This window comes from Pipistrellus kuhlii, unplaced genomic scaffold (genome assembly GCF_014108245.1).
Source record: "Pipistrellus kuhlii isolate mPipKuh1 unplaced genomic scaffold, mPipKuh1.p scaffold_m20_p_1, whole genome shotgun sequence".
In the NCBI taxonomy this organism is placed as follows: domain Eukaryota; kingdom Metazoa; phylum Chordata; class Mammalia; order Chiroptera; family Vespertilionidae; genus Pipistrellus; species Pipistrellus kuhlii.
In genome coordinates, this window is record NW_023425404.1 from 45177174 (window position 1) to 45203564 (window position 26391).

Genomic DNA, 26391 nt, shown 5'->3' on the forward strand with positions numbered 1-26391 from the left:
AAACACATACATATAGTAACTTGATTTTAATACCATGTAACTTATACTTTAGGACCTTCATATATAACCTTAAAATGTTAAAATCTTAGTAAATTGCTATTAACTTAGGAAATATATGTTAGTCATGTTGCTATATAGTAGAAATAATAATTTCCAGTATCAGAAAATCACATTTTCTGAGATTGTTGGTTCTCAATTATTTACCTATTTAAAGAACATCTTTTTTCTTTTCTTTTAAGCAGTCTAGAATAATTATCAAAGCAAACACTTGAGTCAAACTTGATAATCAAGTTTAAACAGTCTTACTTTTTTACATATCTTACTCCTTGGGTTTGCTTAAACACATTGATGTGTCAGTGCAAATGAATAACAATTCACAACTAGAATAACCAATTAACAATTTTAAAAGTGTAAAAATTAAAATCTATATCAGTTTCATGATCCCTAAATCCAAATTCACTGATGTGTACAATCTGACAATTAATTCCTCAATTTTATGTGATTAAATCCCTGCCTCAATGGAAATGTTGGGATTGGTGTTTTACATAAGCTGCATCATTTTCCCCTTCATCACCCCCACCTTCACTTTTTCAGGAAGTAGTTGAGTCAAATGATTTAAGAATAGTTACACCATCAAAATTCATTTTAGGAAATGATCATTGTTTATCATAGTCTTATGCATTTAGTCCTAGACCTTTCTAAAGTCTCTGTCCAGTCAAAGTAATCCATTCATTACACCCTTACATATGCCTCAGAGAAGTTCGTGTAGTCCCAGCAATAATATTCTTCATCAACACCAGGGCTTTGTTACATTCAAAGGGGAATTTCTCTCTATGGTTACTACTAATTTGTTCTAACTTTTGCCTAAATCTACTCACTTGGGGCAGAGTTTGAAAAGTTGAAAAAGATTTTTCTCCTTTAAAAGTAAACTAAGGCCAAAGAGACAGAATAAAAAAATGTCTAATAGTTGTATATTGTGTAACTAATTAGCATATTCACATATAATAAAAGAAGGCTGATTTTCGTACTCTCAATTATTCAAGTGCTATTTTTGGAATACTAATGATATGCCAGGATGTGTATTAAACTACTGGGGTTAAAGATTAACATTGTGAAACATTCCATGTATATTGGGTTGCCATTTTATAAGCTTTCTTCTTGCAAGCCAGGTTAATTCTTTTGAAAGAACGCCTAAGAAAGAAAATCCAATAATCCTCTATCCAAAGTACAGCAAAATTTGTTGGAACTGGTTTAATCGCTACCTGCTTATATAAACAAAGGATTAGCTGAACATTTATAAGTGTCTAATTTTAAGTGCCAGAGAAAATTATATTTTAAAATGTCATATATTGGCTCTATTTTATTATTTTGATGCTTTAATTTATTTAAATTGTTTTAATATCTACAGCATTCTTTTTTAAAAATATTTATTTTTGAGAGTATTACAGATGTTCCCCTTTTCCCCCCTATATCCCCCCTCCACCCAGTTCCCACCATGCCAGGTCTTCATGATACTATAGTCTATGTCCATAGGTAAGATCTTTGGTTTATCTCTTCCCGTCCCTCCCACCCCCAACCCACTTCCCTCTGGGATTTGTTAATCTGTTCCATGTTTCCATGCCTCTCTGATTCTATTTTATTCACCAGTTTACTTTGTTCATTAGATTTCTTATTTGTTTATTTTAATTCTTAGATTCTATTATTGTTAATATTGCCTTTATATTGTTCTTCTTCTTTTTTTTTTTTAATCTCTCCTCAACCTCTTCTTAAAGAATAACCTTCAACATTTCATGTAATGCTGGTTTGGTGGTAATGAACTCATTTAGCTTTTTCTTGTTCGTGAAACTCTTAGCTGACCCTCAATTCTAAATGATAGCTTTGCTGAGTAGAGTATTCTTGGTTGTAGAACCTTGCTATTGATCACTTTGAATATTTCTTGCCACTCCCTTCTGGCCTGCAAAGTTTCTGTTGAGAAATCAGCTGATAGTCATATGGGGGCTCCCTTGCTTTTCTTTTGCTGCTTTTTTTTTTTTTTTTACACAGAGAGGAATTGAGAGGGACAGAGAGTTAGAAACGTTGATGAGAGAGAAACATCGACCAGCTGCCTCCTGCAAACCCCCCACTGGGGATGGGCCCGCAACCAAGGTACATGCCCCTGACCGGAATCGAACCAGGGACCTTTCAGTCCGCAGGCCGACGCTCTATCCACTGGGCCAAACCGGTCCCGGCTCTTTTGCTGCTTTTAAGATTCTGTGTTTGTCTTTAACCTTTCGCATTTTATTTTTTTTTTTTTAACATATTTTATTGATTTTGTACAGAGAAGAAGGGAGAGAGATAGTTAGAAACATCGATGAGAGAGAGTCATCGATCAGCTGCCTCTTGCACACCCCCTACTGGGGATATGCCCGCAACCAAGGTACATGCTCTTTACCGGAATCGAACCCGGGACCTTTCAGTCCCCAAGCCGAGGCTTTATCCATTGAGCCAAACCGATTTCGGCAACCTTTGGCATTTTAATTATGGTGTGTCTTGGTGTGGTCCTCTTTGGGCTCCTCTTGTTTGGGACTTTGCCCTTCCTGGACTTTTAAGTCTATGTCTTTCACCAGGTGGGAGAAGTTTTCTGTCATTATTTCTTCAAATAGGTTTTCAATACCTTGCTTTCTCTCTTCTCCTTTTTAAAAAAATATGTATTTTATTGATTTTTTACAGAGAGGAAGGGAGAGGGATAGAGTTAGAAACATCGATGAGAGAGCAACATCAATTAGCCACCTCCTGCACACCTCCCACTGGGGATGTGCCTGAAACCAAGGTACATGCCCCTGACCATAATCGAACCTGGGACCTTTCAGTCCGCAGGCCGACACTCTATCCACTGAGCCAAATTGGTTAGGGCTCTCTTCTCCTTCTGCTACACCAATAATGCGAATGTTGGTACACTTGAAGTTGTCCCAGATGCTCCTTATACTATCTTCATATTTTTGTATTATTTTTTTTCTGTTTTGTCCCTCTGCTTGGGTGTTTTTTACTTCCTCATATTCCAAATTGTTGATTTGATTCTCAGAATCTTCTACTTTACTATTGAATCACTGTAAATTATTCTTTATTTCACTTAATGTATGCTTAATTTCTGACAGGTCTTTTTTTCATGTCTTTTACATTCTCACTAAGATCCTTGAAATCTCATGAAGATTCTTGAGGAACCTTATAACCATGGTTTTGAACTCTGTATCCAGTAGTTTGCTTTCTTCCATTTTTTCATTTATGACATGTTTCTTTGTCTCCACATTTTGGCTGCTTCCTGGGTTTGTTTCTATGTATTATATTAGTTAGAGCTGCTATGTCTCCTGGAATTGGCAAAGTGGCCTTGTGTAGCAGATGTCCTAGAGGTCCCAGTGGCTCAGTCTCCTTAGTCACCTGAGTTGAGCACTCTAAGTCTGTCACTGTGTGGGCTGTGCGCCCTGTCTTTGTTTTGTTAATCCTCACTTGAGGATATTTTTCCATTGATTTTTTAGGAAGAATGGAAGAGAGATGGGAAGACAGAGAGGAACATTGATGTGTGCACATCGATTGGTTGCCTCCTACATGAGCCCTGGGCCGGGAAGAAGCCTGCAACCAAAGTACGTGCTCTTGACCAGAATTGAACCCAGGATCCTTTGGTCTACAGGCCAATGCTCTATCCATGAGCCAAACTGTCTAGTGCTGAACTGTCTTATTGTAGTTGAGCCTTTCTTGTTGTTGACATCACTGGGATGAATTGACCTCCAGGCTAATTGGCTATAAAAACTAGCTGCAACCATGGTGGAAGAACTGCTGTGCAGGAGAGCTCCTATGGTACAGGACTTGCTTTAGTGGGACTTTGGTGCTCACCAAGTCTGCTCCTCGAGTGTGTTACTTGTGGATGTGTAGAATTGTAATCTGGCATTCATTTTGATACAGAATTCAAAACCATGTTTATATGTTTTTGGTCTGATGCTGTCCTACAGGTGCTTTGGGGTCTCCCAGGAGGTGCAAAGTCAGCCACTGCTTGTTCCCTGCCTGGGGCCAACCAGCACAAGTTACAGAGTGATTTGCAGACAGCTGCCTCTGTGTTGGGCTTGGAGGTGTCTAGGATAGGCCAAACTGTGAACCCAGGCAGGCTGCTGCTCGGGGCAGGCCTGGGGCTGCTTATCAAGAGGTATAGAGCATGCTGAATCCAACTGCTACTTGTTTGAGAGATTTTAAGAAAATCTGAAGCCTAAGGCAAGATAGGCCATTCATAAGGAAAAGCTGCTGCAAGCAGCTTGGGTGGGGCTGCAAATTGGGTGGAGTAAAGTCTCAAGGAATCACCAGGTCAGGAAATCACCAGTTGATGGAGACTCAGATATAGAACCTGCCAGTCAGCTCTGCAGCTGAGGAGATTTCATCCAGGAACAATGACCTCTGGGAACACTTTTGTCTGGGAGATAACTATCCCCAAGTTCTTGACCTGATGCCAGACAATTTAATTCCTCCCTGTATGTCCCTGGATCCTTTCAAGCTGCTGCTCTACTGCTGAGCCAAACTGGTTTCGGCTTTAGTTGTAATTGTGATGTGGTTATAGGAGGATGCAAGTACTACATTTACCTACATCACCATCTTCGCATTTCTACTTTTTTTTATAGGACATCTCATAGTTTTTCCTACATTCCACATGCAGCAGGGAACCAGACACTTAAAAGCTTAGGCCAGCCGAAACTGGTTTGGCTCAGTGGTAGAGTGTCGGTCTGTGGTCTGAAAGTTCCCAGGTTCGATAGGAGGTGTACCTGGAGGTAGAGTAAAACAAAATAACTTTTTTGTGGAAGAAGATATTTTCTTTTTAGTGTTTTATAAATTTTTTTTTGTTTTTTTTAATATTGTTATTCAAGATAGTTGATATAAAATATATTAGTTTCCGATATGCAATATAGTAATATTTATATACCTTACAATGTGACCAACTCACTAAGTCTAGTACTCACCTGTCACCATGAAAAATTTTCACATTACTGACTATATTCTCCTTTACCTTTTTTACCCATCCTAGTTTCCTTCCCTTCCCTCTGGCAACCATCAGTTTGATCTGTTTCTGTGAACAAATTCGTGCACTGGTGGGGTCTAGTTGGCCTGCACCAATGGGAGCCTTTGGGGACGGGCAGGCCAGAGTGAGGGGCCACAGGAGTCCCACCGTTCATTCAATTTGCATACAGTATTACTCTTTTATTAAATAGGCTATCTCACATCTTTTTTTTTTTTTATCCATTCACCTATCTATGGGCACCTAGGTTGCTCCCATATCTTGGCTATCTATAATAATAAAAGAAAAATATGCTAAATAGATTGGACATCTTTCTGGACAACTGGGGCTGTGAGGGAGGCCTGGGTTCTGGGTGCCAGAGGGAAGCCGGTGCTGGCAGCCAGGGGAAGGAATAGCTACTCTTGCATGAATTTCGTGCATCAGGCCTCTAGTTATAAATAATTCTGTGACAAAAAATTTATTGAATGAAGGTGCCTTTGAGTTTAGTCAAGATAGATATTTGAAGGGGGTAGAAAGGAGAATAGGAGAAGTGACTAGAGATAAGACTGAAAAAAATAAAATGGGGTCAGATATTAAGTATTTGGATTTGTCTTAAGAACAGGAGATGGCCGGGACTGGTTTGGCTCAATGGATAGAGCATCAGCTTGGGGACTGAAGGGCCCCGGGTTCAATTCTGGTCAAGGGCATGTACCTTGGTTGTGGGCATATCCCCGGTGGGGGGTGTGCAAGAGGCAGCTGATCGATGACTCTCTCTCATTGATGTTTCGGACTCTCTATCTCTCTCCCTTCCACACTGTACAAAAATCAATAAAATATATTAAAAAAAAAAAGATGGCTCATTTAAAAAAAAAAAAAGAACAGGAGATGCTGAAGGGTTTTAAGTACAGAAAAAGGGTTTTAAGTACAGGATCATTCTCAAATTATGCCTTGGGAAGAGGCAGTTTGGGTTTATTACTGGAGACCAAGTAATACACTTAGAAAGGTTGATATGATGGGGTTATGCCTCCCCCGCCCTTGTGTACGTGTTCTCCTTATCTGGAACATCCTTCTTCTCTACATACCTTTCCAATTCTTCCTCAAGGCTTAGTTCATATTTTATGGCTTCTATGCTTTCTAAATATCCCCAATAAAGTTATGAGTCAGGTTGCAGAGGAACTTTTTTTTTTTTTTTTTTTAATTCATTGATTTTTTTAGAGAGAGGCAGGGAGAGGGAGAAACATTGATGGGAGTGCAAAACCTTTGGCTGCTTATGCCCCCTACAGGGGGATCCATTCCCCACCCCAGGCATGTGCCCTGACTGGGAATCCAAACAGTAACCTTTCAGTGCACAGGGCCAGCTCAACCAATCGAGTCTTCAGGGGGCAAGAGCAGAGTGTGGGGGGTGGGGGGGACTCTTGAAGTGGAGGAACTGGAAGTTTTTTTTTGGGAGCAGAAATGTGATGTGTGAAAAGCATCATTTGGTGAACTATCACCAACAGTCAAACCTGGACTGGTGTGATAACAAAGGGAAAGACAGAGAGGCATGTATTGGACCCGGGAACCACGCGCAGTCTCTGGTGAAGGTGTGTGGGGGGCATGGGTGTCTGTGGGCGGTATCTTTGGAGGGAAAGGATGGTATCCAAAGTTAGAGACGAGAGAATAATTTTTGTCAGAAACCACTGGAAGAACAAGTCTGGGGGTAAAGGTGATTTTGCATTTTGGACGAGGAGAGTGCCATTGAAGGCCTCTGTCCTCGCTGAGGCACAAAGCGCTGAGAGAAGCCGCGGGAGAGCTTCCTTAGCCAGAGGCCAGGCCCAGGTCAATGCAGATGAGAGCACGTGGCAACTCCAGACTGGATCCCGGGGGGCCTGGGACCTTTACCTCCAGCGAATGCTTCCTCCGGGGTCATTCCCGGAGCAGAGCCACAAGTTCCTGCCGCTCCTGCCTCGGGATCCAGAGGCGACCTGGGGAGAACACCCCACCCGTCTCGGGACTCCCGGGGGGCGGAGGGGCTGAGACACCCGCGGCCAGCGGCGTGCGCGCGCGGTGCGCTGGGAGGCCGCCGGGAAGGAGGGAGCGCGCGCCCTTCACGTGACCCGGGCGGCGGGCGGCGACGACGCACACGACGCGCCTCTCACGTGGTCCGTCTGCGGCCCCGTCGCCTGCGGAGGCGGGCGCGGGCGCGTCCCTGTGGCGGGTCACCCGGCGGAGTTGGTCGCACAATTATGAAAGACTCGGCTTCTGCTGCTAGCGCCCGAGCTGAGTCCGTGCTGAGCTTTCCCTGGGCTGTCCCTGCCCGGCGGCCTCAGCTGCCGACTCCGGAGACGCTTCCCGATAGATGGCTACAGGCCGCGGAGGAGGAGGAGGAGGAGTTGCTGCCCTTCCGGAGTCCGCCCCGTGAGGAGAATGGTACTGCTGCTCCCTCGCAGTCCGTCCCCGGCGGCGGGGACGTGGCCTCGGGGGCTGTGGGCAGGGAGCGGGGAGCATTTCCCCGGCCAGGGTCCGGGGGTGCGCGGAGCCGCGCTGGCTGGGGTGAAGGACCCCCCGAATTGCCTGGAGACTTCCGGACTTGCCCTGGCCGCTCGGGAGTGCGGTTCACTCCGGGGTGCGGGGCAGGACGCCGGGCGCAAACCTGGTGCCACAGCCCGTCGCGGGATCGCGGAGCCGGAGCTCCGGCGGCGAGGAACCCGCGCGGCGGCGGGGAGGCGCGCGCTGGGGGGGACCTGGCGCCGCCGCGCTCAGCCTCCGAGCTCGGCATCTCCCGGGAGTGCGGTCCTCCTGGCGCCGGGAGCCGGCAGATAAGGGAGCCAAGCGCTCTGCTCAAGTTCTGCCCGGGGAGGGAGGGAGGGCTGCGAAGGAACACAAAAGGGAGAGAGAGGACACGAGGTTGGAGCTGTGCCTTGTTTGCTGCGCAGCGGGCACTCCACAGGTACATTTCCCTCTGGGAGCCAGCAGGGAGGGATTGGACGATACTGACGGTAGCTCTGGCTTGGGATTTTCTTGAGCAAGAGCTAAGGACTCTGTTGGGGCACTCCTGTAGGTCCCGAGGCGATGTGTTTGTCTGGATTTATGTCGAACTACCGCATCCGGTGCCTTAGAGAAGGTTTGGTCGCGTTTTAAACCGAAGGTGCAGAATGGAGAGAGGGATGCGGTGCAATGCAGGTTTTTTTTTTTTGGTTTTTTTTTTTTGTTAAGGTCAGGAATCAAATTCCTCTACAGAAAGTCATTTGGATCAGGGGTTTCAAGAGGGAGGTATGGATTTCTGGTCAGCACTTGAACTTGATAGGTTTCAGGCAAACGACACTCTCTGCCGGAGCCCGGCAGGTTTACTGTAGAAGCCAATTCAAGTGCCATACTTGGAGTAAAAAGCGCACCTTCCACTATTTTCCACCTTCTCTGGAAACGTAGTCAATAAAAACGCCATTTTACCTTCTTCCTAGTTTTAAAAAGAAGGGTATTTTAAGTTCCTTTACCGTCGCTAATTTTTTTTTTTTTTCTTAAATGGATTTTAAGGGAACCTATTTTGGGGGGGAAAGTTGAATCAAAGTGCTTTTTGTTTAAGGGGGAAAAAAGCAAACCATTAATACTGACTCTTAAGTGATGTGTTTAGGTTTCTCGTTTTAGATGGTAAATAGCATATACTTGAACATACCCATTCAGTATTTTGAAGATTTTTTTTAGATACATTAGAAAATGGAAATAAGATGATTCATCCTCTTCAAAGTCGTTGCTTCCTAATGTGTGTGTGTGTGTGTGTGTGTGTGTGTGTGTGTGTTTAAAGCAACCACACCTCTTTGTTTCTAGTGACTTTCTACTAAAAGTCTATAATTCCTTAGTCTTACTTAGCTCAGGTGTTCTTAACAAAGCCAGCCTCATAATGTCATGCTATCTACATATTTGGAAACCTAGCCTGCAAACATCAAACATTAAAGTGTGGTCTGAGTTTCTTCGGTTCCTATTTGCTTATGTCCAATGTTCTTAAAAATAATAGATGTGATCCCCAAACATACATTGAGCACTGTACGTGGCACTAAGAACTCAGTATTTAGTTGTATACGCTGTTAGCAATCCTGTTGATTCTACAGGGATAAATTCTTAACTTTAAAATTTAAAATTGGGTCTGATTTTGTTTACATTGTTTGAGTCCTGACTGCTATTGAGTTATGATTTTCTTTATTTCAATTAAATTATAGTGAAACCTAAAACTGAGGAGGATCTCCAATAATGATAAAATGTTGAGTCACCTCAACTTTTAGGTCAACACTGTGTAATTCATATTGTAAACGCTTATGTAAGGCATTTCCTCTGGTAATTAGTTTCTTTTTGGAACTAAAAGAAAGCATACAAAAATATTCTCCATTTTTAAAAAGCTGTAAAATGAATCAGTCAACTACCCCCCCCCCCCAAACAAAAACAAAAACAAAAACAAACCAATACAAAACAGCCCGACTGGTGTGGTTCAGTGGTTGAGAGTCCACCTATGCATGAATTAGGAAGTCATGATTCGATTCTTAGGGCATATGCCTGGGTTTGGGCTCGATCCCCGGAAAGGGAGGATGGATGCATTAGGCAACTGATGGATGATTTTCATCACTGATGTTTCTCTCTCCCCTTTCCCCTCTCCCTTCCTCTCTGAAATTGATAAAAATTCATTAAAAAAAACACAAACCAATGTAAAACAAATTATCAGTAAATACAAGTTTAAAACTAGAAGAAGATCAAACTTAAAATTATGTGCCAAATTATCTACTATGTCTGCTGGAAATATTTGTGTAATTCATCTGGCAATCACTTAGTTTTTAATATATTCCAAGCACTGTGATAGGCCCTGGAATGGCAAAGATGTTTTAGACAAGTCCTCACTTTAAAACAGCTTACATTCTAGTTATTTATAAAAGATCTACTTGTCATCAATGGAAGATGCATATATTACTTCATAAAACAAACATTTAGTGTCTACTATGTTGCAGGCACTGTGATACTTAATAGTCATCATAAATATACCCCCAAAACAAGAATTCTATTGCATAGATTCTGTGAAAGTATAGGGTAATCATGGAAGGGAAAAAGGGAGGTCAGTAGGTTTGAAAAGATGCTGATAGTAGAGATGAATCTTCTAGAGTTAGTAGGAGTTGGAATTAACCTAGAGTTAGAAGGGGCATTAAATTGGTGACTTTACTCTAAGGCACTGTTTCCCAAACTTGACATATGTGTACCCCTTCTATAATTTTCGTAAAGCCGAGTACCCTTCGTACTCATGAGAACATAGAATTAGGCGCAGCTAAGCACGGTGCAGTGCATATCCCCACCAAACTCTTCCTGTACCCCTGGGGGTACGCGTACCACACTTTGGGAAACACTGCTCTAAGGGAACTGAGCCTTAGAAGAGAAGAGCATCCTTAGTTTATTCTGGAAACGACTATCTAGGTACTGTACAGGCATACTTTGGAGATATTTTGGGTTCTGTTCCAGACCACCGTAATAGTATTGCAATACAGCAAGTAACACAAATATTTTGGTTTCCCAGTGCATATAGAAGTTATGTTTATACTGTACTGTAGTCTATTGAGTGTGTGATGATAGCATTACATACTTTAATTTAAAAATACTTGATTGCTAAAAATGCAAAAATCATCTTACAGTCTTGCTAGTGAAGGGTCTTACCTTCAATTTGTCAAACAAATAAACAATCAAAGCAGTGTTTGCTAAGTGTAGTAAGGCAAGTATAATGAATTAGCTAAGCCTGTACATATTTTAAAATGAGTGGAATATGGGATGATATAGGGTACTGATGAGAGTGCTATTAAAATAGGCAAGGACCAGATAGATTTTTGAGGGCAATGTATGTAATGCAAAGGAGTTTGGATTTTATTCTGAAGATACTGGGGGGCCACTTAAGAAAACAATACATAGGATGAATTGGCATGCTAAAACTGAAGAGAGAGACCCATAAATAGGCTATAGCAAAACTGACCAAAATATTGAGAGCTTGAAATGAAGAAAAAAAAAAAACACAAAACAGGTTGAAATGTTTAGGAGTTAGAATATTCAGAATTTGGTTACTTTTTTTTTTTTTTAATCTTTATTGTTCAGATTATTACAAATGTGATCCTCTTCCCCCCCTCAATTGCTCCCCTTCACCAGGTTCCCACCCCACCCTCTGTCCTTTCCCCATCCCCCATTGTCCTCATCCATAGGTGCACAGTTTTTGTTCAGTCTCTTCCCGCACCCCTACTCCCCTTTTCCCTGAGAATCGTCAGTCCACTCCCCTTCCATACCTCTGATTCTATTATATTCACCAGTTAATATTGTTCATCAGATTTTTAAATTCCCTTGGTTTTTAGATTCACTTGTTGATAGCTACGTATTTGTTGATCATAATTTTTATCTTTATCTTCTTCCTCTTCCTAAATAACCTCCTTCAGCAATTCATATAATTCTGGTTGGTGGTGATGAACTCTTTTAGCTTTTTTTTATTTGTGAAGCTCTTTATCTGTCCTTTGATTCTGAGTGATAGCTTTGCTGGGTAGATTATTTTTGGCTGTAGGTTCTTGTTATTCATCACCTTGAATATTTCTTGCCATTCCCGTCTGGCCTGCATGGTTTCTGTTGAGAAATCAGCTGACAATCTTATGGGTGCTCCTTTATAGGTCACTACCTGCTTTTCTCTTGCTGCTTTTAATATTCTCTCTTTGTCTTTTGCTCTTGAAATTTTAATTATGATATGTCTTGGTGTGGTCCTCCTTGGATTCCTTTTGTTTGGGGTTCTGCGGGCTTCCTGGACTTGTAAGTCTATTTCTTTCCCGAGGTGGGGGAAGTTTTCTGTCAGTATTTCTTCTAGTACTCTTTTGGTATCTTGCTCTCTCTCTTCTGGAATCCCCATAATTCTGATGTTGGTTCGCTTGAAATTGTCCCAGAGGTTTCTTACATTATCTTCAACTTTCTGGATTCTGTTATCTTCTCCCTTCTGCAGAGGAGTGTCCTCTGGCTCTTTGTGTTCTAAATGTTTGTCTTGATTCTTGCGATCTTCCAGTCTGTTTTTAGGACTTTGTATAATATTTTTTATTTCAGACAATGTTTTCTTCATTTCTTGTTGATCCCTTATTATTTCTAGTTGTTCCCTTTTCATATCCTCATAGGTCTCATTTATTTTATCGGCCTTTTTTAGGATATTGTTGAATAACCTTATAACTGTAGTTTTGAACTCAATGTCCAATCTTTTCTTTTCCTCCATCTCCTTCCTTTGTGTCCTTCTTCTTGTCTGCATTTTAGTTGTTTCCCTGATTTGATGGAATAGCTTTGTGTGCTAGGTGTTCTGGTAGAGCCCAGTAGCACAGCCTTCCCAGTTACCTGCAGTGGACAGTCTTGGTGTAGCCCTTTGTGGGCTGCGTGTGCAGTCTTGTTGTTAAGCCTTGCTTATTGTTGGTATCACTGGGAACCATTGATCTCCAAGCCAATTGGCTGTGAGGATCAGCAGTGTCTCAGCTAGGAGGGTTTCCGTACTCTGCTTGAATAGGGCGGGGTCTTGGGGTGGCGCAGACAATCTTTGGTTCCCTGTCAGTCTCGCCTTAGAAAAGTCCTGTTCATGGAGAGTTTTGGAAGATTGGTTGCAGGTGTGCGCGCGTGTGTGCGCACACGCACCTCTTTGGTAAAGGTGTGACAAGCTTTGGATTCCTGCAAGTCCCTCCTTAGAGAAAGCCAGCCTCTGGGAGAGCTTGTGTGCTCAGCCACAGGTAGGGCGGAGTCTCGGGTTGGTGCAGACAAACTTCGTTTTCCCTTCGGCTCCTCCCCAAGTCCCGCAGTAATGGCCTCTGGCTTCACACACCTTCAAGAGATCTCTGCCCACTGCCTGACAGTCTGGCCTCTCCCTGTCTGGGGCCGTCTATCAGATCAATAGGCTGATTCTGTTTTCCTCTCGGACAAGAAAGCCAGCCGCGTTAGCTGTTCGCCCTCTCCACGCCAGGAGTAAGCCAGTAGCAAACTCAGCCCGGCCCGCCCTCTCTGTGTGCAGGGAGTAAGCCAGCAGCAATCTCGGTCCGGCCCTTCCTCTCCGCACTGGGATTAAGCCAGCGCCTTTTTGCGCACACAGTTCTCCGTACCTTCACAGTTCCTGAGGTTCAGCGTGCCTTCTCTCTCCTTCCCAGATGGCAGAGCCTCCTCTCAGCCAGCCGTCTGGCGCTTCAGGGCAATGCCTCCCCTGTTTTTCAGTTCTAAATTCAAATTTGTTGTGGTAGGCTGCATTCGGGTGTCTACCCTATGCCGCCGTCTTGGTTTCTCCAGAATTTGGTTACTTTTGTGGAGTAATGTGTGTGCCTGTGTGTGTTGGCAAGTGTCAATAATGACCAGACAGAAAATGAAAACATGTAATAGTTGAAGTCATAATTTAATATGTGCAAATGTAAAACTAAGGCAATATTTAAAATGTGCATTTTTGCCCTACCTGGTTTGGCTCAGTGGATAGAGCATTGGCCTGCAGACTGAAAGTCCCAGGTTCAATTCCAGTCAAGGACATGTACCTTGGTTGCGGGCACATCCCCAGTGGGGGGTGTCCAAGAGGCAGCTGATGGATGATTCTCTCTCATCGATGTTTCTAACTCTCTATCCCTCTACCTTCCTCTCTGTAAAAAAATCAATAAAATATATATTTTTAAAATGTGCATTTTATTATTCTATTTATTTTTAAAAATATATTCTTATTGATTTCAGAGAGGAAGGGAGAAAGTGAGAGAGACAGAAACATCAATGATGAAAGAGAATCATTGATTGGCTGCCTTCTGTATGCACCTTACTAGAGAATTGAGCCTGCAACCTGAGTATGTGCTCTTGACCAGAATCGAACCTGGAACCCCTCAGTCCACAGGCTGATGCTCTATCCACTGAGCCAAACGAGCTAGGGCTAAAATGTGCATTTTAGCCTCTCTCTCTCTCTCTCTCTATATATATATTTTTAATTGATTTTTACAGAAAGGAAGGTAGAGGGATAGAGAGTTAGAAACATTGACAAGAGAGAAACATCGATCAGCTGCCTCCTGCACATCCTCTACTGGGGATGTGTCCGCAACAGAGGTAAATGCCCTTGACCGGAATCGATCCTGGGACCTTTCAGTCCACAGACCGACGCTCTATCCACTGAGCCAAACTGATTTCGGCTAATGATAGATATTTTTGATCTAGTGCTATGATATTCTTTTTCTGTAACATTCTAATATAGGAGATTTCAAATATACAAATATAAAATAGTAAAGTTAATCACCATATACCCATGATCAGTTTCAACAGTTGGAAACATGAATTTTGTTTTTTCTATTATCCTTCCCACTTCTCCTTAACTGGATACAGTAATCCCCTCTTATTCTCCAGGCATATGTTTAAGACTCCCACTTGATGTCTAATACTGTGAATAGTAATGAACACTATGCTATGTTTTTTCCTATGATAAAGTTTAATTTATAAATTAGGCACAGTAAGAGATTAACAACAATAATACAATAGAACATTATAACAGTATAGTTATAAAACTTATGTGAATATGGTCCCCCTTCGTCTCCGCCCCCCCCCTTTCACACACACACACACACACACACACACACACACACACACACACACACACAGTCTGATAACCGAGAAGGCTACTGAGTAACGGGCAGGTGGCATATACAGTATAGATATGGACAAAGGGATGATTCACATCCCGGGAAGGCTGGAGAACACTGAGAAATTTCAGCATGCTATTGAGAATGGCATTCAATTTAAAACTTATGAATTATTTTTTGAATTCTCTATTTAATATTTTTTTTTATCACGATTGACCTTGGATATCTGAAATGAAAGCAAAACTGCAGATAAGGGAATCAACTCTAATTCAAAAGCAAATCCTAGATATATTTCATCTATAAATAGTTCATTGCATGTGTCACTAAAAAGATAAGGACTCTTAACACATCTGAAATATTAACACATCTAAAAATTAATAATTCTTTAATATAATTAAATATTCAGCATATTTCTCTGTCTCATGTTTTTTCAGTAAGCTTTTTGAATCAGGATCTAAAGAATTCCACACATTTGTTGACAAATACCTCTTTTTTTGTCTTGTCATTTACCATTTATTTAATGAACAAAATCTAGATCATTTGCCCTGTAGAACCCACAGTTTGAATTTTATTGACTGCGTCCATGTAACATGTTCTTTTCTCTTCTGAATTTCCTATCACCTAGTGGTAATTCTAAAGACTCAGATTCTAGTTTGATATTTTGGCAAGAATACTTCACAGGTAGTGCTGTGTACTTTGTAATGCATCCATTAGAGGCACATGTCTGGTTATTTTCCCTTTTTTAATCCTCAGCCGAGGATATTTTTCCATTGAGGAGAAACACATCGATTGGTTGCCTTTGCCCAAGACCCGACCAGGGCCTGGGCCAGGGAGGAATTTGTAACTGAGGTATGTGCCCTTGACTAGAATGGAATCTGGGGACCCTTTGGCTTACAGGCCGATGTTCTATCCACTGAGCCAAACTGGCTAGGGCTGTTTTTCTTTTCTTTTTCTTTTCTTTTCTTTTCTTTTTTTTTTTTTTAAATATATTTTATTGATTTTGTACAGAGAGGAAAGGAGAGAGTTAGAGAGTTAGAAACATTGATCAGAGAGAGTCATCGATCAGCTACCTCTTGCACACTCCCTACTGGGGATATGCCGCAACCAAGGTACATGCCCTTGACTGGAATCGAACTCAGGACCCTTCAGTCCCCAAGCCGACGCTCTATCCATTGAGCCAAACCGATCTCGGCTGTTTTTCTTTCTTTGATGTAAGTTTGACCAATAGGTTCATGTTGTCAGCCACCTGATCTTTCAGTTGTGAAGTTCACTATCATACATTCACATAATAGTTTTAGTAGCTATTGATGATTGTTGATATAACTATATTTGTTACAATTTTTTAAAATTGATTTTTGAGAGGAGAAGGGAGAAAGAGAAACATCCATGTGAGAGAGAAGAGAAACTCTCCCACATGTGCCCTGACCAGGGTTCAAACCTGCAACCTCAGAATGTGCCTTGTCTAGGAATCAAACCTGCCATTTTTTATTTTTTATTTTTTTTTTTGTATATGGGATGACGCTCCAACTGAGCCACACTGGCCAGGGTGTTACAATTTTTTTAGTTTAAGTGACTTCTCTTTAAATGCCTGTTTTAAGTTTGGCAACTGGAGGCAAAATTCAGAGAAGTTAAAATTAGTTTAGGATATGGGCATCTATGGCTGTCTATGGGATTTGAACTGAGTCATTTATGTGAATTTATATAAAAGAACTTATGAGTGTCACTGTTGCAATTAGATTAGTTGAATATGAGTGAAATGTTTGACTTGGAGAATTAGACATATTCTAGTTTATCTTATAAAAAATGACTGATTCTAACTTGAATTAAATTAGTAATTTAAAAAAATATATATTTTATTGCTTTTTTACAGAGAGGAAGGGAGAGGGATAGAGTTAGAAACATTGATGAGAGAGAAACATCAGCTGCCTCCTTTACACCTCCTACTGGGGATGTGCCTGCAATCAAGGTACATGCCATTGACTGGAATCGAACCTGGGACCTTTCAGGCCACAGGTCAGTGCTCTATCCACTGAGCAAAACAAGTGAGGGCTCAGTTTGTACTTTTAATATTTTGTTGACTTTTGGGTCAGTTCATCTTGAATATAGAGAATTGGTCTGATGTTTTTTGGGAATGAGTGATTAGCTTCATGACCATTGAAGTGTTTTAGAACCTTGTTGAAGCAAGTTCTGTATATGGAGGTAAATAATTCTTTGAAGTTGGTAGACTTGGCTCTTCACCTAAGCATCTTTTCCAAGTCAGACTCCTTTGTGAGCATCACTTTTAAACTCTCTGACTATAGAAGGCTGCTGATAATTTTTCCTCTGCTTAACCTGAGGAGCAATGCTAGAATTAAAGTCTGTGAAACACAATTTGCCCAGCTTTGCATCATATTAGGTCTAGTAATAATTAATGTCATTTTCTAATACTTTTTAAAATCGAATTTATTTATTTATTTATTTATTTATTTATTTTTTAACTAAAGAACATTTATTTGTTTTTCACTAAGACTATCTTAGCACATAATTAAACTGTGTCACTACCCCCACCCCAACTTGAAGAAGGGTTAGTACAGTGAATGTTATAAAACAGATATGAAGGATTGGAGTCAACATTAACTGACAAAGAAAAACTTCCTTCTAGATCATCATAACAATGTTTAAGTAAAAAAACAGAGAAAGAGGGTGTGTGATGGGAGTTCAGATTGAACAAGATTCTCGCATATCATTTAACACATTCAATCCTGGCCAGAGTGTACCAAAATGGAAACAGGATTACTATAATACAAAACTTCACTACAGATTGCTGTACACACCTGTGTTCCAAGCCCACCCCCAACCCCCAAATGCTGCCAACACAACTATTTCCCGGCCTGTTGGGCCTGTCGACGAAGGAGCACGTAGATCTTCTCTTTAATCCAATCTTTGTTATAAGGCTGGTATGTCTGGGTATCAGCTCGGTAAACAAGACAGCTGAGGTCCGCCAGATCATCAATAAAATCAAACAACTGGCTGATATCATATGTGATAGAGGGGCTGTTGGGATTCATTCTCTTCAGATGTTCTTCATACATTTTACAAACACCTTCCATGCACTCATTCACTGATTCATAATCAGCATAAGTTCTGCCTTGGTAGGCTGTACCAGCAAAATGGTGTGAGACATCGCGCCAAACTCTTTCGCTGCAGCCGCCGCCGCCACACACGAGCTGAACCACAACGCCGCCAACAGCCAACCCCGCAAGAGGAGCTGCCGCTAAATGGAATTTATTTAAACAATACAACAATACAACAAAATTTAATCAACAATATAGTTGCCGTTGTTTTCTACTACTTGTACCCAACGCTCAGGAAGCATTTTAATCCCTCTGTTGTAAAATTCTTGTGATTTTGATGCAAAAAATTCGGTCAATGCATTTTTGAGGCATTCTTCATTACTAAATTTTTTTCCAAGAAGAAAGTTTTGCAAAGAACGAAACAAATGGTAATCGGAAGGGGCAATATCAGGAGAATATGCAGGTTGAGGGAGAACTTCCCATTCCAACTGGCGCAGTTTTTCAGCAGTGATTCTTGCAGTATGCGGTCATGCGTTATCGTGGTGAAGAATTATGCCCTTCCGATTAATCAGCGCGGGTTCTTTTTCTCTTAAAGCTTGGGCTAACCTTTCCAATTGGGCACTATACACTGCACTTGTAATGGTTTGGTTAGCTGGTAAAAGTTCATAATGAAGAATTCCTTTAAAATTCCACCAAACACACAACATCACTTTTTTTGCACGCAAGTCAGGTTTTGGCGTGGGCTGCGGAGCCTCATTTTTGTCCAACCATTGAGGCCGCCTTTTCAAATTAACATACAGCACCCATTCTTCATCTCCGGTAACGATTTGCTCTAAAAACGGCAAACGGTTTTGACGAGAGAGGAGCGAACTGCAAATTGTGACTCTTTGATTACGGTTGTTGTCGGTCAACTCATGAGGAACCCATTTTCCAAACTTTTGGACTTTGCCAAGTGCACGCAATTGATTGGAAATTGTTTTTTGTGAACAATTTAAAGTTGTTGCAAGCTCTTGTTGGGTAATTTGAGGATTTTGCACCAAAAGAGCTTGAAGAGCTTCTTGATCAAAATTGGACACACGGCCTCGACCACTCTTGTCATCTAACGAAAAATTTCCCTCGCGAAATTTCTCAAACCAACGCTGGCATTTTCTGGCGCTAACTGCATCTTGACCAAGAGCACTACAGATGTTTTTTGCAGCCTCACTTGCTTTTCTTCCTAATTGGAACTCGTAAAGCATGCAGTGCCGAATATGCTCTTCATCCGCCATCTTCTTAGCCCTAGTTTTGCAACAAAAACCAAACCAAACACAAACTTTTTCAAGCAAACTTGTTAATTGCACTTCACACGTTCTGTAGATACCACGTGTTTGAAGGTTATGTCAATACAAGTCAACGCCAAGCAAGATTTTAAACAAATGTTTAAAAACGACATTAATTATTACTAGACCTGATAAAAACATGTTAATAGCGTAATCCAGCTGCCAGACTTCAACCTTTGGAAACCCAGCTCCTTGTGGAAAGAAGAAAAGATTTTGAGCTAAGATGTTATCAGGAGTAGAACAACCTTGAGCCCAGAGTTCATTGATTGAAAAATTTATACAAAGTGAGATTTAATAAGCTTGCTTACCTACTTTCCTTTGATAATTGGGAATGGGAATGATAGAAGGAAAGTTATCTTGAGAAACAGATTGTTGCTATGAAGAGACTGGAGAAGCATTAACCAGTCTAGAAATATTGGACTATAAATTACACTTTAGTATGACACAGTGATCTTCTTTGTCTTGAGTATAATTTACCTTACCCATTACCCAGAATGTACTTTTGACTAAGAAGAGTTTAATAGGCTTTAGACAAATTTTCATAATATTAGGTAACATTAGCATTTAGTTGTGGCCATTGCTCTAAATTCTTTACATATGACAATTGCATATAGTACTCTTAAGAAATCTGTGAGTTACTTTACTGTTTTCCCCTTTATCCTCCTATATAATAAAGAAGTAATATGCAAATTGACTGTCATGCCCGCACAAAGATGGCTGCCTATGACCAGGCTGGCAGAAGGGTTAGTGAGGGATGACCAAATGACTGAACAGCAGGCTATGTGGGGCAACCAGGCGGACAGGGGGCGTTAGTGAAGGATGACCAAACAACTTTACAGCGGGCTATTAATACATTGGGTAACCAGGCCCAATCCCCGGGATCGGGCCTAAACCAGCAGTTGGACATCCCCAATGGGTCCCAGATTTGAGAGGGTGCAGTCTGGGCTGAGGGGACTCCCCTCTTCCCCCACCTGCATGAATTTTGTGCACCAGGCTGCTAGTTATTTATATAAGGAACAGAGAACCAAGGTCATAAGGCTAATAAGTGGTAGTGTAAGTGTTGACTTGCCAAATTTCAGAATTGGGAGAAGGGTCTTTGGTATTCTGGGACATGTATATGTATATTTGTAAGATCTCAGATGATAGGTATTAAGGTCACTGGAAAATGTGTTACCTTTAAAAAATTGTACTTTCCTCAAATGCTGTAAAACCTAGAAGAATTTTATTTATTCCCAAATGTGTAATAACCTTAGGATAGGTTATTCACAAATCAATTGTATACATTGTATTTTGACAAAGTGCAGAGACATTAGTCTGAATAGATCTTTAGTATTATAGATTGGAAAAGTCACTAAATGAAACTAAATTTTTGTGATGGGTACTCCTTTTTTTTTTTTTTTTTTTTTTTTTTTAATCCTCTCTTGAGGATACTTTCCCATTGATTTTTTTTAGAGAGAGTGGAAGGGATTTGGGGAGAGAATTGTTGATGTGAGAGAGACACATTGATTGATTGTCTCTTGCACGTGCTCCGTGTTGGGGCCAGAGATCAAACCTACAACCAAGGTAGATGCCCTTGACCGGAATCCAACCCAGGACCCTTCAGTCTGCCTGCTGATGCTCTATCCATAAACCGGCTAGGGCTGTGATGGGTACTTTTCAATAAAAACCTTAGAAACCTATGATGAATGTATCAACAAGATTGATCATCACACTAAGGCACATGTGTCAAACACAAGGCCCGCGGGCCAAATCCATCCTGCCAGGCCTTGCAGTGTGGCCCGCACCGCGCTGTCATCACTGCACTCCGCTGCTTTTCCATCACAATGACAGTTTATGACTGTTCAGTAAACCATTCGGCCCGCAATTTTGGCTGGATTTTAGATTTTGTCCCCTTCTCTGATTGAGTTCGACACCCCTACACTAAGGGATAGAGAGTAGGTTGATATGTTTTACTCACAATATGAATGCTCAAATTTTGTAATAGAGAATGTCCTAATAATATTTTCTTTAGATTTCTTTCTCAGATTAATTTTTTTGTGGCATCATCTGAAAACTTCAACAGTTGTATTAGGTTTTAATTGATTCAAAACAACAGTTGTATTGAATTAGCTATGTGTGATGGATTCAATTAATTTAACAGATTCTGTTGCTTTGGGGAAAATATTTTAACAAAGATGGGAATAAAAGTGAAGAATTTAAGTTGTACTATTTGCAAGTACATAACATTTTGAAATAAATTTATGTAATTGGAGTTCTTTGGTAATTGTATTTTTTGTTATGGATTTCAGATATCTCTAAAAGTTGATAGATCATAATATAGCAGACATACATGTACCTACTACCCAGTAGGGGCCATGCAAGAGGCAGATGATCAGTGGTTCTCTCTCATCATTAATGTTTCTGTCTCTCTTGCTTCTCTGAAATCAGTCTATATATATAAAAGGCAAGTGACTGGAACAACGGGACAACTGGTTGCTATGAAGCGCACCGGCCCAGTTGACACCGTCACCCCCTCTTCTCTCCCCCCATCTGGCCCTGCCCCCCGATTGGTCCCCCCCATAACAATTGGGGGCAGGTTGGCTGACCTCCCGCGACACACACACACACACACACACACACACACACACACCCCGGGCTGGCCCAGTCTGGTTGGTGCTGGGGCTATGAATGAATTCGTGCACTAGACCTCTAAATTAAAAATTAGCCTAAACTGGTTTGGCTCAGTGGATAGAGTGTCAGCCTGTGGACTGAAAGGTCTTAGGTTTGATTCCAGTCAAGGGCACGTACCTTGGTTGTGGGCACATACCCAGTAGCGGGTGTGCAAGAGGCAGCTGATGGATGTTTCTCTCTCATCAATGTTTCTAACTCTCTAGCCTTCTCTTCCTCTCTGTGAAAAAAAATTAATAAAATATATTTTTAATTTTTATTTTTTTAATAAATCTTAATTATTCATATTATTACAAATGTCCCCCCCCCCCCATTGCTCTCCTCCACCAGGTTCCCACCCCACCCTCTGCCCTTTCCCCACTCCCCATTGTCTTCATCCATAGGTGCACAGTTTTTGTTCAGTCTCTTCCCACATCCTCCTCTCCCCTTTTCCCCAAGAATCATCAATTCACTTCCCTTCCATACCTCTGATTCTATTATATTCAACAGTTAATATTGTTTATCAGATTTTTTTTTAAATTTCCTTGGTTTTTAGATTCACTTGTTGATAGTTATGTATTTGTTGTTCATAGTTTTTATCTTTATTTACTTTCTCTTCCAAAAGAACCCCCTTCAGCAATTCATATAATTCTGGTTTGGTGGTGATGAACTCCTTTAGCTTATTTTTTTTTTTATTAGTGAAGCTCTTTATCTGGCCTTCGATTCTGAGTGATAGCTTTGCTGGGTAGAGTATTTTTGGCTGTAGGTTCTTACTATTCATCACCTTGAATATTTCTTGCCATTCCCATCTGGCCTGCATGGTTTCTGTTGAGAAATCAGCTGATAATCTTATAGGTGCTCCTTTATAGGTAACTACCTGCTTTTCTCTTACTGCTTTTAATATTCTCTCTTTGTCTTTTGCTCTTGGAATTTTAATTATGATTTGTCTTGGTGTGGTCTTCTTTGGATTCCTTTTGTTTGGAGTTCTGTGTGCTTCCTGGACTTGTAAGTCTAATTCTTTCACCAGGTGGGGGAAGTTTTCTGTCACTATTTCTTTCAGTATGTTTTCGATATCTTGCTCTCTCTCATCTTCTGGGACCCCCATAATTCTGATGTCGGTTTGCTTGAAGTTGTCCCAGAGGTTTCTTACATTATCTTCAATTTTCTGGATTCTCTTGCCTTCTTGCTTCTGTGGAGGAGTGTCTTCTGGCTCTTTATATTCTAAATCTTTGACTTGATTCTTGTGATCCATTCTGTTTTTACTACTCTGTATAATATTTTTTATTTCAGACAATGTATTCTTTATTTCTTGTTGATCCCTTATTATTTCTTGTTGATTCCTTATTAATCTAGTTGATCCCTTTTCATATCCTCATAGGCCTTATCGACCTTTTCTAGGAAATTCTTTAAAAACCTTATAAGCGTAGATTTGAACTCTATATCCATTCGCTTTTTGTCCTCCATTTCTTTTGTTTGTGATCTATTTTGTTGTCTCGGCATTTTCGCAGCTTCCACGATGAGGCTGGGTTTCAGGGTGGAGCCTACAGCCTTGGCTTCCGTCAGCCCTGTCCTATGCGGCTCCTGAGTCTCAGTATTCCCCAGGGTCCTTTAATACTGGCTGCAAGCACCTTTCTGAGAGAAAGGTGCCCTCGATTTTCGCCTGCTACCAAACAGTCTAGGCTCTCCCCCAGTGAACCCGGAACTGGGGTTCAGTTCAGTTGGAAGTGGAGTTGGAGGTGGCGTTCAGAGCAGTCTGGAGCCCGTCTGCTTCCCGCCAGGGCAATCCCGCGGCACAGCCAACTGTGCCTTCTCTGTGCGCAATGTGTGCACCTCCGGGGTGCCTGTTTTGGCCATATGTCCCCCCTGTTTTGGCCATATGTCTTCCCCCCCTTCAATTTGGCCATATGTCCCCCCTTTTTTGGCCATATGCCCCCTCCCCAATTGACCTTTCCCCAGCCTTCCCTACTCCGCTCCCCCCTCCCCCACCAGTGTCTTGGTGTCCATTGGTTATGTTTATGTGTATGCATACAAGTCCTTCGGTTGATCTCTTACCCCCCCCCCCCCCCCAAGCCTTCCCACTATAATTGACTGTCTGATGTTTCTCTTTCTCTGTATCTTTTTGTTCATCAGGTTATAATGTTCTTTATTATCCATAAATGAGTGAGATCATATGGTACTTTCCTTTCACTGACTGGCTTATTTCCACTTAGCATTAATGCTCTCCAGTTCCATCCATGCTGATGCAAATGGTAAGAATTCCTTCTTTTTTATAGCAGCATATTATTCCATTGTGTAGATATACCATAGTTCTCTAATCCACTCATCTGCCGATAGTTGTTTCCAGATTTTAGCTATTGTAAATTGTGCTGCTATGAACATAGGGGTGCATATATTCTTTCTGATTGGGGCTTCTGTTTTCTTAGGATCTATTCCTAGGAGTGGGATTATTGGGTCAAATGGCAGTTCCATTTTTTAATTTTTGAGGAAACACCATACTGTTTTCCACAGTGGCTGCACCAGTCTGCATTCCCAACAGCAGTGAAGGAGGGTTCCTTTTTCTCCACAACCTCTCCAGCACTTTCATTTGTTGATTTGTTGATAGCCATTCTGACAGGTGTGAGATGGTATCGCATTCCTGTTTTGATTTGCATCTCTTGGATGTTTAGTGACTTTGAGCATGTTTTCATGTCTCTTGGCCTTCTGAAAAGTGTCTATTTAGATCTATTGCCCCCCCTCCCTTTTTTTTTATTGGATTGTTTATCTTTCTTTTGTGAAGTTGTATGAGTTCCTTGTAAATGTTGGAGATTAAACCCTTATCGCTGATAACACTGGCAAATATGTTCTCCCATGCAGTGTGCTTTCTTCTTGTTTTATTGATGGTTTCTTTTGCTGTGCAGGAACTTTTTATTTTGAGGTAGTCCCATTTGTTTATTTTCTCCTTAGGCTCTCTTGCCCTAGGATCTGTGTCTGTAAAGATATTGCTATGGCACTAACTGGTTTGGCTCAGTGGATAGAGTGTCGTCCTGTGGACTGAAAGGTCCGGGTTTGATTCTGGTTCAAGGGCATGTACCTTGGTTGTGGGCACATCCCCAGTAGGAGGCATGCAAGAGGCAGCTGATCGATGTTTCTCTCTCATTGATGTTTATAACTTTCTATCCCTCTCCCTTCCTCTCTGTAAAATATCAATAAAATGTATATATTTTTAAAAAGATATTGCTACGACATATGTCTGCAATTTTGCTGCCTTTGGAGTCTTGTAGGATTTTAGTGGTTTCCAGTCTTATGTTCAAGTCGTTTAGCCATTTTGAGTTTGTTTTTGTGTATGGTATAAGTTGTGATCTAGTTTCATTTCTTTGCATGTATCTGACCAAACTTCCCAGCACCATTAAAGAGATTGTTTTGACTCCATTGTGTGCTCTGCCTTTGTCAAATATTGAGTATAATGGCTTGGGTCAGTTTCTGGGCGCTCTATTCTGTTTCATTGGTCTATATGTCTGTTCTTGTGCCAGTACCAGGCAGTTTTGAGAACTGTGGCTTGTAATATAGCTTGATGATCCTTCCAACTTTGTTCTTCTTTCTCAGGATAGCTGTGCCTATATGGGGTATTTTTTAAAATTTTTTTATTTCAGATGAATATTTGTAAAGTTAGAGCCAGAGTATGTGTGTGAACTCGCAACTTTTTTGCCCTGACACTGTGCTCGACTCTGCTCACGTCTCTGTGCACATCTTATTCCTCTGGCACAGCGAAGCTGGTTTACTGGTAAAGTTTAAGGCTCCCTTTTTGTGCCCAGCCAAGCTATGAGTTAATTTCTAGATTTCCCTTCTGTCAGCAGCCCTGTGGACCCACTTCCACATTTGCAGATTATTCTGGCCCCAATGTCGGTGGATTTTGCGGGGCACAGACTTCCTCTGAACCTTTAGATTCTGGTGCGTGCGTTTTCTCCCTTCAGCCTGAATGGCAGACCTCACCTTTCTCTGGGCGAAATCTGACCTTTCTATGAGAAGGTGCAGAGCTCATCCAAGTCCGCATATTTGCGCAGCTGGTCCCGGGGTGTTGTGGTTGTAGGGTCCAGGCAGGTATCCAGTTCTTCCTGGTGAAGGTAAGGTTAGGCTTCTGATCACAGCCACTCTCCCCTTCAAGATGCCGCGGTCTCTGAAACAGAACCGGTTCCGGGAGAGATTTCAGCAGCAGCAGTAGAGGCTGCCTGGTCAGGGGAGCCCAGTCCGGCAGTCCCCTAACAGTCCCTTGTAATATTCCGGCGTATAAGACGACTTTTGAAACGGAAAAAAGTCAACCAAAAATCGGGGATGGTTTTATATGCCTAGTATATCCTGAAAAACGTCTGGATATGCCGCTAAACGAATTTTCCAACTCGATCCTGCACCAATCATTGCAAGGCTGCTCGGACCGCCTCTAGCTCAGCCAATCCAAGCAGGCTTTTTATGCATGCAAATTATACATGTTCTGTCCCCGAAGCTACACTGTGTTCTAGTAAAAAGCCTGCTCAGATTGGCCAGAGTCAGAGAGGCTATCTATTATAACCTTTGAACCTTTGCTTGTTGTGATTGGCTCACCGTGGTATATACAGTTGCAGTACAGGAACATTCTGTGTAGCCAAAGCTGCTGTATCAGGACACATACAGTGAGTTAGAAAGTACCGTAATAGAACATTCTGTGTGTAGCTGAAGCTACAGTACTATATAACCCCGGCCTAAAAGATTAGTGGGTGTACAACAAATGGCTGGTAGAAAAGAACCCATCATGGCTC

At 41.6% G+C, this 26391-nt stretch overlaps 1 protein-coding gene and 1 pseudogene across 16 annotated transcripts in view; one reads left to right on the forward strand and one right to left on the reverse strand.

The window, feature by feature from the left end:
- Positions 1–7120: 7120 nt before the first annotated feature.
- The window catches only part of TRPM7 (transient receptor potential cation channel subfamily M member 7), a 120509-nt gene continuing 101238 nt past the window's right edge, over positions 7121–26391 (forward strand). For 5 of the 16 annotated variants that reach the window (XM_036442191.2, XM_036442201.2, XM_036442223.2 and 2 more), the window contains exon 1: positions 7129–7420. In XM_036442191.2, the coding sequence (XP_036298084.1) occupies positions 7418–7420 (3 nt within the window). In that variant the 5' untranslated portion in view covers positions 7129–7417. Of the gene's footprint in view, positions 7421–26391 lie in introns of all 16 variants that reach the window. The other 11 variants (XM_036442211.2, XM_036442230.2, XM_036442247.2 and 8 more) reach the window with 5 other exon arrangements.
- LOC118721383 lies at positions 17305–17782 on the reverse strand (annotated as a pseudogene).